The following is a 14,932-nucleotide window of genomic DNA, read 5'->3' as shown; positions in this document are numbered from 1 at the left end:
AGGTTCTAAGGGCTTGGAAAACAGCTGGAGTGTTTGCAAGGCCAAAGAGCATAACCGGATAGTCATAGTGCCCTGTGGGTGTATTGAATGTAGTCTACTAGTTTTGCGAATGTCCTTGCTCCTTGGAGCATCTTGAAAGCCATATTCATGAGTGGAATATTCAATTCTTGGCTATTATGTGATTTAATCCCCTATAACCAATGCATGGCCGCAGGCTCCCATCTTTCTTTTGTACGAAGAAGCCTGCACTGGCAGCTGATGTGGATGGTCGAATGAAGCCCATGGCAAGAGCTTCCTTTATATACTCCTCCATTGCACCTCTCTCTGGGCCTGAGAGCATGTACAATTGACCCCCCCCCCCCCCTCCCCAGGGGACAGGTACTAGGCAGCGGGTCTATAGAACAGTTGTAGGGACAGGGTGGTGGAAGAGGCGAGGCCTTTATCTTACTGAAGACCTCTTCCAAGTCCTTGTAAACAGAAGGGATTTTGACCAGTCTAGATGTTGCTATCTCCTCCAGATCTTCCTTTCAGGACAACTCCTAAGACTTGGGTGACAAGGGTGACACTCACAAAGTTCCTTCATAGAGACACTGACCAAATCAGAGTTTGAATCCCCATGTGTATCCTCAGGTAATGACGGTGAGGCGGTTTAGAGGGTTCCTGTCCCCTGCCCCGGAACAGGCTTCAAGGATCAGCATACAGAGTCTGTCCCTTCCTGGAGACTTGGTGGTGAATTTCCCAAACTGCTTGGGCATCTCCTTCGACCTTTCCTGAACTAGAGATTCCCTCTCTCTAGTTCCTGTCAGATCCCAGCTGGACAGTGTTGGGATACACACAGTCCCGTTGGCTGGAACTGGCTTGTCCACTCTTGAGGACATGAGTAGGTCTCTAGAAGGTTTTGGGTTCATTAACAGTGACGGCTACCCCTTTATTGGTCAATGGTCGTGGGAGAATCTGGGTGTCAGAACACCATGCACACAACTGTGCGGCAAACAAACCCTCTTACAATGACTGGACCAAGCAATGATTCTCCCCTCCCCCCCCCCCCCCCCATTCCACAGATATGTTATGCTGCGACAGCCAAGGGTACTAAAGAATCAAGGATATGAGTGGCGAGTCAATAATGTGGAAACTAATGTCCTCCACATGATCCCCTAACCTCATCTGCAACATCAGAGTCTCTTGCTAGTTCTGCCCGGAAACTAGCGAGTGGCCATCCGGGACTATTGTGGGTATGGACTGGCTCAACTCTCACAGCGGTATGTCGAACCTTTGGATGGTTCATAAATCCAGAAAATTACCTGCTGCCCCTGAGTCCACAGAAGCTCGTGCCTGCCTCAAGTTCTTACCCCAGGTGAGCTCCATCTTTAGAATGAAACCAGAATCCGTGGGATTGGGCGTAGTGGCTGCTACTGCCACAGTCCTCCCGAGACTAGATAGCTTTAGCAGTTCTCTCGGTGGCTGCAGCTTCTGACATTTGGCCCGCAGGTGACCCTCCCCACAGTTAATGCAGTGACCTTGACTCCAACGCTGGAACCTCTCATTGGCGGATAGTCCAGTGCCACTGACCTGCATGGGTTCGACTAGATCTTGAGCAGGCAACAGACTGGTTATGGTCCATGGTTGGGGACTGGAGTTGCAAAGCGTAGGGACCGGGCTCAGACTGGCTGTCTTCAACTTCCTGACATAATCCCACTCCCGCTCTGCCAAATGATTATCAAGACAGACGGACTGGTCAATCAGAACCCTCAAGTTCTTTGCTGTCCCTGCAAAGATGAGGGCATCCTTCAGTTCATCTCTGAGTCAGTGACGGTGTAGCATGGCAAAGGCCTCCCCGTTTCATCCACTCTCCTGGGCCAAATTCTGAAATTCATTTGCATTTGCCGCTGACCCCCCCCCCCACCCACCCACCCGACAGATCTTCATCAGGCGGTTCAAGGCAGGATGATGAAACACCTTCCATCATGGCAGCCCTGAATTCCTTCAAATCCAAGCAAATCTCTGAACTATGCTCCTAATGCACAGTGGCCCAGGCCAGGGCTTTTCCAGTCAGAAGAGACCATCTTTCTGCACTCTGAAAGGAACCGGGACGGCTGGAGTTACTAATGAGCATTGGACGAGAAAGCTGTGGCAAGAACCCAGGTCACCAAAGAATTGCTCTAGGGTTGGAAGCTGGACTGGCTGTGCAGAATGACTGACTGCCCAAGCAACTTTGGCTTTCTCCCTGCAATAGTCAGCAAATGGTGACCTGGAGGTCGTGTATCTCCAGGCTCTGTCTGAAAGATTTCTTGCTGTGGCTAGCCACAGCTGAGGAAAGGCTCCAAAATCCCAGTGGGTCCATGCTCATTCAATCATGCTGTGATTAGAGTCCTTGACAAGGATGGTTTGGACCCAAATACTAGGATATCCAAAGCAAGATTCAAGACACAGCATGAAACTGGATCTGAGCACAAACCAAAGCTAGGCGATATCACTAGTAGACCTACAATTGAGCACAGAACCACAGCTCAGGTGTTCATTTACTACTCAATTCTTGGTGCTTGAAACCTGATTACCAATTAGCAGAACTGTTCTGAACCCTTAAGGCTATCTATACTCTGGGGAGTTTGAGCATCTAAATCCCTGAAGCTGACTGAATGGGGACATCTCATTACAGGAGATGGGGCAGTCAGCACAGCTTTGTGCCTGGAAGGATGTGTCTTACAAATCTTTTGGTGTTGTTCAAGGATAGGTTAGGATAGGACAGTGGATATTGCCTGTCTGGACTTTATCAAGGTCTTTTAGGTCCTTCATGCAGGCTAGTGTCGAAGGTTAGAGTGCATGGGATCCAAGGGAGAGAGCTGATTGGATTCATAATTGACTCAATGCTAAGAAAGAGAGGGTGATTGAGAGTTGGTTCTTGGATTAGAGACCTTTGTCTTGTAGTCTGCCACAGGTGTTGGTGCTAGGACCTTTGTAATTTACCTTAATAAACAAATTGGATGTAAATGTAGAAGGCATATTTAGTAAGTTTATGGATTAAACGAAATAAGGTTGTGTTGTAGATTGTGTAGACAGTTATTACAAAACAATGCAGAGGGGTCTTGACCGGCTGAGTATGTGGGCCGAGGGTTGACAGCTGGATTTCTATCCAGATAAATGTGAGATGTTGTAGTTTGTGAGATCGAATGAATATAGAAGTTGGACAATGAATTGTAGGTCTCTGGGGAGTGTAATGGAATTGAAGGCGCTCAAAATACATATGCAGAATTTGTTGATAACAGCATCTCAGGCAGAGAAGGTGCTGATATGCTGGTCTTCATCAATTACACCACTGTGTTGCAGTTATATAAGACATTGACAAGGCCTGTCTTGGAGTTTTGTGTACACTTTTGGTCACCCTGTTACAGTAAAGATGTTATTAAACAAGAGTGCAGGAGAGATTTGTTAGCATTATTGTTTGGACTTGGGGCATCTGAGTTACGAGGAGAGGATGCATAGACTAGGACATTATTGCCTGGAATATAGGTGATTGAGGGATGACCTGATAGAGAAGTATATAAGATCATGAGGGTGAAAGCACATGTTTTTCCCCTAGGCTGTGCTGAAAACAAGAGGGCATAGTTTTAAGATCCAGAGGTAAAATATTTAAAACGAACACCAAGTGTAGCTTCTTCACATTTTAGAATAAGCTACCATATACAGTAGTTGAGGCAGACACATCAGCAATGTTTCAAAGCTATCTAGATAAGTACATGGATAGGAGAAGATCAGTTGATTATACAGGCCAAATAGAGGCAGATGGAACTAGCTAGCTGAGCAGGAGAGAGATCGTGGAGGAGTTGGGTTTTCATGCTGTTAGATTCTGAAAGGATGGAATCCTAATAAATATGCAGTTTAAATAATTCAAATTAAAATACTCACTTTCACTCTCCACAGATGCTTCCTGATTTGCTGAGTATTTCTGACATTTTCCATTTTTTGTTGCTAAACTGTTTTTGTTCCTTCAGGTGGATCCAAAACTTCTAAGCTGTTCTGCGGAAGAAAGCAAAAGTGTTTTGTACCACTTGCATTCCTTGGTGCTTCTGAACCCTTAGACCATCGTTCTGAAGATGTGGCAATGGTCAGCAATCTTATGTTAAGGGAAAAATGGAGCCTGTTAAATACAGAATAATATTTTTCTCCTACTAGGCAAATTTGAGTGACCTCTTTGAAAGAAACTGTTGTAGCTTATGGGGCAAAAGAAATGATGAAGCAGTTGGGTAAAATCTGGATTACAAAGTACTTGGGTACAAATTGAGCAACATAATTGAAAAGAATTACATGTTAATTAAGTATAAAATTTATTACATGAGAAAAAATTGTCTATAGCGAGCAGTTATAACCTTGCTTTCACTTTGTTAATGTATGGAAAAGATGGGCAGTTCTGGTATTGATGAACAAAACCACTTAAAGTATCTTACTGGTTGTAACATTATTTTGTTCAGTGGTTAATGATAATAAAGTGCAATTATGAGCACTGTCATGTGTCTGAGTTTGAAATTTATTTGAAGTCTTTTACACAAAGTATTTCGACTATATATTCCATTTGGAATTGCATCTCCTTGTGCTCAGTAATGTTATTTATTTATCTCTCTACCTGTCTATTTATTTATTATAGCCAGGTGATACTATGGTGGATCTGGGTGCAATTGTATTAACATAGTGTAACTATATAAACTGCATATGTCACTGATTTCACCTCTGTCTAGTTTGTCCAGAGTATTGGAAAGTATGGTTCTACTGCAGATTGGCTCCTGAGTACTTCCCTTACTGTATTAGTTGCTTTAACAGGTCATGTTTCCCTACGGTGCAAAATACAGTAAAGCTCTTATTTCTCATCTCCATGACATTGGCATAAACATCTAATTCTTCACTCCCAGACACTGAATACTTAATGTGAAGAAACATGCAAATTAGCAAGATATCAGGGTTAGCCATCATTTAGAGTTTCAAGGTTAGATACTAATAGCTGATCTGTATCTAACCTTGACACTAAATGACAGATTTCCATGTTTTCCATAATGTAGTATTTTTGTGTCGTGGCTTAGTTCAAGTCCCACCACAAAATGTAGTGAAATCTGGTTGGTTATCTGATGAATTATGGAGAAATAATAGAGGAATAATGAATGTTTTAGGAGTATGAGGTGCAGCTCCTTCAATTTGCTTCTGTCTTCAACATGTTATTGGAAGAGGTTGTGGAAATGGGGAGTGGAACTAAAATATTTGGCTAGGCAAGAGATCTTGACTATTGTGGCAAATGGAGTGGAGGCAGTCAACAAAATGATTTCCTTCAGTTTGTGTCAGGTCTCAGTAATACAGAGAAAGGCTACACTGGAAGTGCCAGGTACAATAAATGACAGCAAAGGTTTCGGATGTGAAGTTCGACCTTACTGTAGTGGAGGAGCAACACTTAATATTCAGTCCTGGTAGCCTCTAATTGATGACATCAATATCAATTTCTCTAACTTCTGTTTAAACACTCCCCACTGTTTCCGATCACCCATTCCCACTTCCTCTTTTTCCTTTATTTGTGGTCCCATTGTCTGGTCTCTTTCCCCTCATCACCTGCCCATTACCTTCATCTACCTCCCTCTGGTTTCCTGTCTGCTTCCTTTACTCGATAGACTACTGTCTTCCTGTCAGATTCATTCATTCTTCAGCCCTTTGCCTTCTCCACCTTTCACCTCCCAGCTTTTTGCATTATTCCGTTTTCTTCTCTTTTCACCTGTCACCTGCCAGCTTCTGCATCTCCTCGTTCCCTTAGACCTTTATTCTGGCTTCTACTTCCTTCCTTTCCAGTCTTGATGGAAGCGTGTTGGCTTGAAATGTCGACCCGCTGAGTTCCTCCAGCATTTTGTGTGTGTTAACATTTGCATTAATGTACATTTGTAGTCTGAACTGCAAATCACTGTGGACTTGCTGACTGCAGCACATGCATGAATGACATCATCCTTAACATTCACAAAACAAAAGTACACAACTGACAGCACTATCACTTCAATTGGAGTACTGTACAGGCGCAACAGAAGTGTTCTCATCCAGGTCCGGTGAAGAGCTTTGAAAAGGAAGTTATTCAGCAGGAGTCTTCGATTGGAGTACTGTGCAGATGCAACAGAAGCATTGCTGGCAAGGCCTAATGAAGAGTTTTAAAAATCCAGTCTCTATAAAAGATATGTGCCGCCTAGCAGAGCAGTCATTGTGAGAGCGGTCATCATTGGAGTGGTGGTTTTTGGAATAGTCTGAATAAGTGTAGCAAGGCTTCGGCAAGAACTGGTGAAGGCAAGGTAAGTTTATATCTTTTTTCTGAATTAACTCTTGAGAAAATAGGGGGTATATTTGGAGAGCCAGTGTTCTGTTCTGGGTGTCAGATGTGGGATTTCTAGGAGACTACCAGCCACCCCAGTGGCCACATCTGCACCAGGTGCATCGAGATGCACCTCCTTGGAGATTGTGTAAGGGAACAGGAGCTGTAGCTCGATGACCTTCAACTTTTAAAAGAAAGTGAAGAGGTGATAGGCAGGAGCTACAGGGAGGTAGTCACTACAAGGCTACAGGAGAGAGATAAATATGTGACTGTCAGGAGAGGGAAGGGAGAACGTCAGAGAGTGGAGAGCACCCCTGTGGCCATTCCCCTCAACAATAAGTACTCCATTTTGAGTATTCTTTGGGGGGGGGGTGTGACCTACCTGGGGGAAGCAACAGTGGCCATGCCTTTGGCATTGAGCCTGGCGCTGTGGCAGGAAACTGAAGAGGATGACAACAGTAACTGGGGACTTGATAGTTAGTGGGGTAGACAGGTGATAAAGTGGACATGAAAACAAAACATGGATGGTTGTTTCCCTCCCAGATGCCAGGGTTCGTAATGTTTCTGAAAACATCCACAATATCCTGAAAAGGGAGGGTGAGCAGCTAGAAGTCCTGGTACATATTGGTACTAACAACATGGGTAGAAAAAGGGAGAAGGTCCTGAAAACAGAATACAGGGCATTAGGAAGGAAGCTGAGAAGCAGGATCTCAATCTCGGGATTGCTACCTGTGCCACGCGACAGTGAGGGTAGGAATAGAATGAGGTAGTGGATAAATACGTGGCTAAAGAATTGGAGCGGGGGCAGGGATTCAGATTTCTGGATCATTTGGACCTTTTCTGGCGCAGTTTGGACCTTTACAAAAGGGAGGGGTTGCACTTGAATCTGAGGGGGATCAATATCCTTGTGGGCAGGTTTGCAGGAGCTGTTGGGAGTGGTTTAAACTAATATGGCATGAGGATAGGAACCAGTGTGATAGAGCTGAGTATGACCCAGCAGGTTTACAAGTAGATAATGTAATCTGAATGTAAGGAAGGACAAAGCAATGACTGGGTACAAATACAGACAGAGCAAAGAGTTAAATTTTATCACAGTGGCAAAATTCAAAAGGGTGAAGAACGCACGACCAAAGGTGCTGTACTTAAATACTGTACACATAGCATTCAGAATAAGGTGGATGAACTCGTGGTGCAATTAGAGATTGGTGGATATGATATGGGTATCACTGAGTCATGGATGAAAGAATGTCATAGTTGGGAGTTTAACATCAAAGGATATACTTTGTATTGAAAGGACAGGCAGGAAGGCAGAGGTGGTGTGGCTGTATTGGGAAGAGATGGAATTACGTCCTTAGAAAGAAGTGACATAGGGTCAAAGAATGTTGAATATTTATGGGTGGAATTTAGGAACTGCAAGAGTTAAGAAAAAAATGGGAATCGTATGTAGCCTCCAAATAGTAGCCAAGATGTGGGGTTAAGATTGCAATGGGAGCTGGAAAGGGCATGTAATGAGGGTAATGTCACAATTGTAATGGGGGCATAAATATTTAAGGGGAATGAGAAAATCAGATGGTTGTTGGATTGCAAGAGAGGGAATTTGTTGAATTCCTATGAGATGGCTTTTTAGAGCAGCTTGTGCTTGAGCTTACTTGGGGAAAGACCATGTATAACGCTGATTTTATTCGTCTGCTTAACGTAAAGGAACCCTGAGGAGGCAATGATCATAATATGATTGAATTCATACTGCAATTTGAGAGGGAGAAGCATGACTCACATCTATCAGTATTGCAGTAGAATAAAGGGAATTACAGAGGGATTCAAGAGGAGTTTACCCAGTTGGATTGGAGGGGAATATGGGTGGGGAACAGAGGTGGCTGAAGTTTCTGGGAATAGTTCACAATGCACAGGATAGATAGGTCCCACAGAAGAAATTGTTCTCAAATGGCAGGGCTAGGCAACCGTGGCTGACAAGGGAAGTTAAAAGCCAAGGAAAGGGACATAATGTAGCAAAAGTGAGTGGGAAGTTGGATGATTGAGAAGCTTTTAAAATTCAACAAAAGGCAACTGTTTTTTAAAAAAAAAAGCTATAAGATGGGGAAAGATGAAATATGATAGCAAACTAGCTAATAATATAAAGCAGGATACTAAAAGATTTAAAGAATAAAAGATAGGTGAGAGTTGATGTTGGATGGATGGAAAATGATGCTGGTGCGGTACTAATGGCGGGGGGGGCGGGCGGGGGGCAAAGAAATGGCAGATGAACTTTCCAAAATGCATCAGGCTTGTTTAGATGTTCCTTTAACCTTTTGAATCAAACTTTTTGGCCACAATGAGCAAAGGTATGTTTGGAGAAAAAAGGGTGCAGAATTTCATGAAAAGAACCCCTCTCCAACTGTTAAGCACAGGGGTAGATTGATCATGCTTTGAGCTTCTGTTGCAGCCAGGGGCACGGGGAACATTTCACTGGTAGAGGGAAGAATGAATTAAATTAAATACCAGCAAATTCTGGAAGCAATCACCACGTCGTCTGTAAAAAAAAAAGCTGAAGGTGAAAAGAGGATGGCTTCTACAACAGGATAATGATCCTAAACACACCTCAAAATCCTCAAGAGGCGCAAACTGAAGGTTTTGCCATGGCCCTCACAGTCCCCTGACCTAAACATCATCAAGAATCTGTGGATAAACCTCAAAAGAGCAGTGCATGCAAGACGGCCCAAGAATCTCACAGAACTAGAAGCCTTTTGCAAGGAAGAATGGGCGAAAATCTCCCAAACAAGACTTTAAAAGACTCTTAGCTGGCTAGAGAAAGCGCTTACAAGCTGTGATACTTGCCAAAGGGGGTGTTACTAAGTATTGCCATGCAGGGTACCCAAACTTTTGCTTCAGGCCCTTTTCACTTTTTTGTTATTTTGAAACTGTAAAAGATGGAAATAAAAAAACTTGCTTAAACTATTAAAGAAATGTGTCATCTTTAACTTTATGCCTTTTGGAAATCAGTTTATCTTTTACTCACTTAGCTATTCACAGGAATAGAAATTTTGACCGGGGTGCCCAAACTTTTGCATGCTACTGTGTGTGTGTGTGTGTGTGTGTGTGTGTATATATATGTGTGTGTGTATTGCATATGTCATGATACTACCATGTGATATGCATGCACCACGCTTAAAGTAAAGAACAACTAAGACTTGTATCTCTTAGCTCTTGTTTTCCTTTGAGTATTTTGGAGTTACAAAACAACAGTTTGATGAGGATGGGATAGATGCATTCAATTGCTCAACAGGCAACTGGCTTTTATATGCTGAGCTAATTGAACAGTATTTTGAAGCAAATGAAATAACCAATGCGAAACAAGTACTAATTTTGCTGAGTGCAATGGGTTTAAAGGCATATTGTTTGCTTCATAGTTTGACTGCTCCAACCAAACCAGCTGAAATGAGCTTTGCTTATATTGTGAAAGTAATGCAGGAACATTTAGAATCTAAAATGTTGTTCATTGCAGAACATGTTAGGTTTCCTAAGCAGAATCAAAAGGAGTCTACTTCAGCATATGTGGCTGAATTGTTGAGATTGTTCAATCATTTTCAGTTCAATGATGCGGTTAATGATACACTGAGAGATTGTTTAGTTTAGATGCAATTTAATTCACATTTAAAAGAGCAATTGAAATCACTGTTTCAATGGAAACCACAGAGATACAATTGAGTTGCAGTCAGGAATGAAAGTGAGCGTGTACAAAATCACAACTTCTAAACAGAAACCAGTCTGGCTGGATAAATTGTGTTACTGTTGTGGCAGGGGGTCACATACAACAGACCAATGCAGATTTAAATTTAAAATTTGAAGAAAATGCAACAAAGTAGGACACATGCAAAGAGCATGCCAGGCAGACAAAAATAATTAGACTGCACAGGAAAGAGCACAGCTAATTCACGTCTCATACCTTCAAAGTTACTCTTCTGAACTTAAAGAAGGGTAACTTTGAAGGTATGAGATGTGAATTAGCTAAGATAGACTGGCAAATGATACTTAAAGGGTTGACAGTGGATATGCAATGGCAAGCATTTAAAGATCGCATGGATGAACTACAACAATTGTTCATCCCGGTTTGGTAAAAGAATAAATCAGGGAAGGTAGTGCACCCGTGGCTGACAAGGGAAATTAGGGATAGTATCAATTCCAAAGAAGAAGCATACAAATTAGCCAGAAAAAGCAACTCACCTGAGGACTGTGAGAAATTCAGAGTCCAGCAGAGGAGGACAAAGGGCTTAATTAAGAAAGGGAAAAAAGATTGAGAGAAAACTGGCAGGGAACATAAAAACTGACTGTAAAAGCTTTTATAGATATGTGAAAAGAAAAAGATTGGTTAAGACAAATGTAGGTCCCTTACAGACAGAAACAGGTGAATTGATTATAAGGAACAAGGACATGGCAGACCAATTGAATAACTACTTTGGTTCTGTCTTCACTAAGGAGGACATAAATAATCTTCCGGAAATAGTAGGGGACAGAGGGTCTAGTGAGATGGAGGAACTGAGGGAAATACATCTTAGTAGGAAAGTGGTGTTAGGTAAATTGAAGGGATTAAAGGCAGATAAATCCCCAGGGCCAGATGGTCTGTATCCCAGAGTGCTTAAGGAAGTAGCCCAAGAAATAGTGGATGCATTAGTGATAATTTTTCAAAACTCTTTAGATTCTGGACTAGTTCCTGAGGATTAGAGGGTGGCTATGTACCACCGCTTTTTGAAAAAGGAGGGAGAGAGAAACAGGGGAATTATAGATTGGTTAGCCTAACATCGGTGGTGGGGAAAATGCTAGATGTGATAATAGCACATTTGGAAAGCGGTGAAATCATTGTACAAAGTCAGCATGGATTTGTGAAAGGAAAATCATGTCTGACGAATCTCATAGAAATTTTGAGGATGTAACTAGTAGAGTGGATAGGGGAGAACCAGTGGATGTGGTATATTTGTATTTTCAAAAGGCTTTTGACAAGGTCCCACACAGGAGATTAGTGTGCAAACTTAAAGCACATGGTATTGGGGGGTAAGGTATTGATGTGGATAGAGAATTGGTTGGCAGACAGGAGGCAAAGAGTGGGAATAAACGGGACCTTTTCAGAATGGCAGACAGTGACTAGTGGGGTACCACAAGGCTCAGTGCTGGGACCCCAGTTGTTTACAATATATATTAATGACAGATGAGGGAATTAAATGCAGCATCTCCAAGTTTGCGGGTGACACGAAGCTGGGCGGCAGTGTTAGCTATGAGGAGGATGCTAAGAGGGTGCAGGGTGACTTGGATAGGTTAGGTGAGTGGGCAAATTCATGGCAGATGCAATTTAATGTGGATAAATGTGCAGTTATCCACTTTGGTGGCAAGAACAGATTATTATCTGAATGGTAGCCGATTAGGAAAAGGGGAGGTGCAACGAGACCTGGGTGTCATTATACACCAGTCATTGAAAGTGGGCATGCAGGTACAGCAGGCAGTGAAAAAGGCAAATGGTATGCTGGCATTCATAGCAAAAGGATTCGAGTACAGGAGTAGGGAGGTACTACTGCAGTTGTACAAGGCCTTGGTGAGACCACACCTGGAGTATTGTGTGCAGTTTTGGTCCCCTAATCTGAGGAAAGACATTCTTGCCATAGAGGGAGTATAAAGAAGGTTCACCCCCAGATTAATTCCTGGGATGGCAGGACTTTCATAAGAAAGACTGGATCGACTAGGCTTATACTCGTTGGAATTTAGAAGATTGAGGGGGGATCTGATTGAAACGTATAAAATTCTAAAGGGATTGGACAGGCTAGATGCAGGAAGATTGTTCCCGATGTTGGGGAAGTCCAGAATGAGGGGTCACAGTATGAGGATAAAGGGGAAGCCTTTTAGGACCGAGATTAGGAAAAACTTCTTCACACAGAGAGTGGTGAATCTGTGGAATTCTCTGCCACAGGAAACAGTTGAGGCCAGTTCATTGGCTATATTTAAGAGGGAGTTAGATATGGCCCTTGTGGCTAAAGGGATCAGAGGGTATGGAGGGAAGGCTGGTACAGGGTTCTGAGTTGGATGATCAGCCATGATCATACTGAATGGTGGTGCAGGCTCGAAGGGCCAAATGGCCTACTCCTGCACCTACTTTCTATGTTCCTATGTTTGTAAGAGTAAAAGACAAAAATTGAAATTGCAGTTACAAAAAGAAATGAATGGCAAATTAACTAAAATGGAATTAGACACTGGCTCTGCTGTTTCAGTCATTCCACAAAATGAGTTTGAACAGTACTTTAAAGATACTCAACTGAAGCTGCAGATCATAAACAAGAGAAAATCCACAGATGCTGGAAATCTGAGCAACACACACAAAATGCTGGAGGAACTCAGGCCAGGCAGCATCTATGGGGAAAAAAGTACAGTCAACATTTCAGGCTGAAACCCTTTGGCAGGACTGGAGAAAAGAAGCTGAGGAGTAGATTTGAAAGGTGGGGGGAGTGGAGAGAAACATCAAGCAACAGGTGAAACTAGAAGGGGGAGGGATGAAGCCAAGAGCTAGGAGATTGATTGGTGAAAGAGACAGAAGGCCATGGAAGAAAGATGGGCGGAGGACCATCAGGGGGAGTGATGGGTGGGCAAGGAGATAACATGAGAGAGGGACAAGGAGATGGGAAATGGTGAAGGCAGGGAAGGGGGGGGGTTGGGTGGAGACATTACTGGAAGTTTGAGAAATTGATGTTCATGCCATCAGGTTGGAGGCTACCCAAACAGAATATAAGGAGTTGTTACTCCAACTTAAGTATGGCCTTATTCTGACAGTGGAGGAGGCCATGGATGGACATATGGGAATGGGAAGTGGAATTAAAATTGCCATGGATGGACATATCGGAATGAAAATGGGAAGTGGTGCCATGGATGGCCATATAGGGCCATTCCCAGTATAATTAGAAATTTGGTTAAAAAGCAATTCCATTTTGAAGTCCTGACGAAGGGTCTCGGCCCGAAACGTCAACTGCACCTCTTCCTAGAGATGCTGCCTGGCCTGCTGCGTTCACCAGCAACTTTTATGTGTGTTGCTTGAATTTCCAGCATCTGCAGAATTCCTGTTATTTCCATTTTGGAGGGATTTTTTGATTAAATATAGCTAACTTAATTTTTTCAAGCTGTCAAATTTCTAATTTTGCCTCAGAATGTTTGAATTGAAATGGAAAACATAAATTCAGTAGATGTGAATGACGAGCCTGAAGATGTTCACCTGGTTGGTGCATCATTGTCAGTAAATACCTGAGGTATTTCAAAACCTATTTCAGACAAGGCATAATTAAAAACAGATGATCTATTTGTCTAAGTAGTAATATGTTTGTAGAGGAAAAAAATATTGTTGAGGTCCAAAGGTTTACATTGGATGTTAGCTTTTCACATCTGTCCATGAAATCATTTGATAAATTAGGAAATTATGTCCTGTAGATGAATTTGGATCCTCCACATTGGGGAGTGTAATTGGCCTAGCTTATAAATGATGTAATGCAGAATTTGTGTTTCAGGACTGAGAGCTTCCAGCAAGGAATCTTGATGAAGAATCTTGGCCTGGAACATCAACTGTTATTCATCTTCATAGATGCTGCTTGACCTGCTGAGTTCCTCCTGCATGTTGTGCGTGCTGTTCAAGACTTCCAGCGTCTGCAGAAACACTTGTTTTATGATTCAGCATGGATGGAAATTGTGCCTATGCTGTGTTTACTCTGTATCAGTGCCAACATTTGTAATACATTTTCCTTGGACCTACATGTCTATGAAGTAGGCCTGATTACTGTAAGTGGGGCCCAGATACATGCCATTGACCATAACTTAGGTCCTGAGAGAGTTATGAAACGCCACCTTTGATGTTATGAAAACAAGTTATGAAACAACTTGCCCCTCACATCTCCTTTGAACTTGCCCATCACCTTAAATGCATGCCTTCTGGTAGTAATTGTTTCAACCCTGGGAAAATAATACTGCCCATCTACTCTATCTTTGCCTCTAATAATCTTGTAAACCTCTATCAGATCTGGCCTCAGCTTTCACCCTTCCAGAGAAAACAATACATGTTTGTCCAACCTCTAATCCAGGCAGCATCCAGGTATACTTCTTCTGCACCCTCTTCAAAGTCTTGATATCCTTCCTATAATGTGGTAACAATACTCCAAATGTAGCCTAACTAGAGTTCCATAAAGCTGCAACATAACCTCCTGACTTTTGAATTCAATGGGTGAATTAATTAAGGCAAGCATGCCATTGGCCTTCTTAACCACCCTATCAATCTGTGCAGCTACTTTCAGGGGGCTATCAATTTGGACTGCAAGATCCCTCTATTCATCAATACTCTTAATAGTCTTGCCCTTAAATGTTCTGTCTCTTTATATATGACCTACCAAGGTGCATCCTTTCACATTTGGCTGGGTTAAATTCCATCTACTATTTCTCCGCCCATATCTATAACTGATCTATATCCCGCTGTGTTTTTGCCAGTCTTCTACGCTTATCCACAACACCACCAATGTTTGTTTCATCTGCAAATTTACTAATGCACCAATCTACATTTTCACCCAAGTAATTTGTATACATACAAATAGCAGAGAA

The 14,932-nt window shown here is 42.6% G+C and overlaps 1 protein-coding gene across 12 annotated transcripts in view; it reads left to right on the top strand.

Moving 5' to 3' along the window:
* The window catches only part of tdrd9 (tudor domain containing 9), a 151,149-nt gene extending 146,651 nt beyond the window's left edge, over positions 1-4,498 (top strand). For all 12 annotated transcript variants that reach the window (XM_072269734.1, XM_072269754.1, XM_072269758.1 and 9 more), the window contains one exon: positions 3,990-4,498. In XM_072269734.1, the coding sequence (XP_072125835.1) occupies positions 3,990-4,076 (87 nt within the window). In that variant the 3' untranslated portion in view covers positions 4,077-4,498. The remainder of the gene's footprint in view (positions 1-3,989) is intronic.
* The last annotated feature ends 10,434 nt before the right edge of the window (positions 4,499-14,932 follow it).

This window comes from Mobula birostris, chromosome 1 (assembly GCF_030028105.1).
Source record: "Mobula birostris isolate sMobBir1 chromosome 1, sMobBir1.hap1, whole genome shotgun sequence".
Taxonomy (NCBI): Eukaryota; Metazoa; Chordata; class Chondrichthyes; order Myliobatiformes; family Myliobatidae; genus Mobula; species Mobula birostris.
The sequence above is the reverse complement of the archived record's forward strand: the minus strand, read 5'-3'. Positions and strand labels throughout refer to the sequence as shown.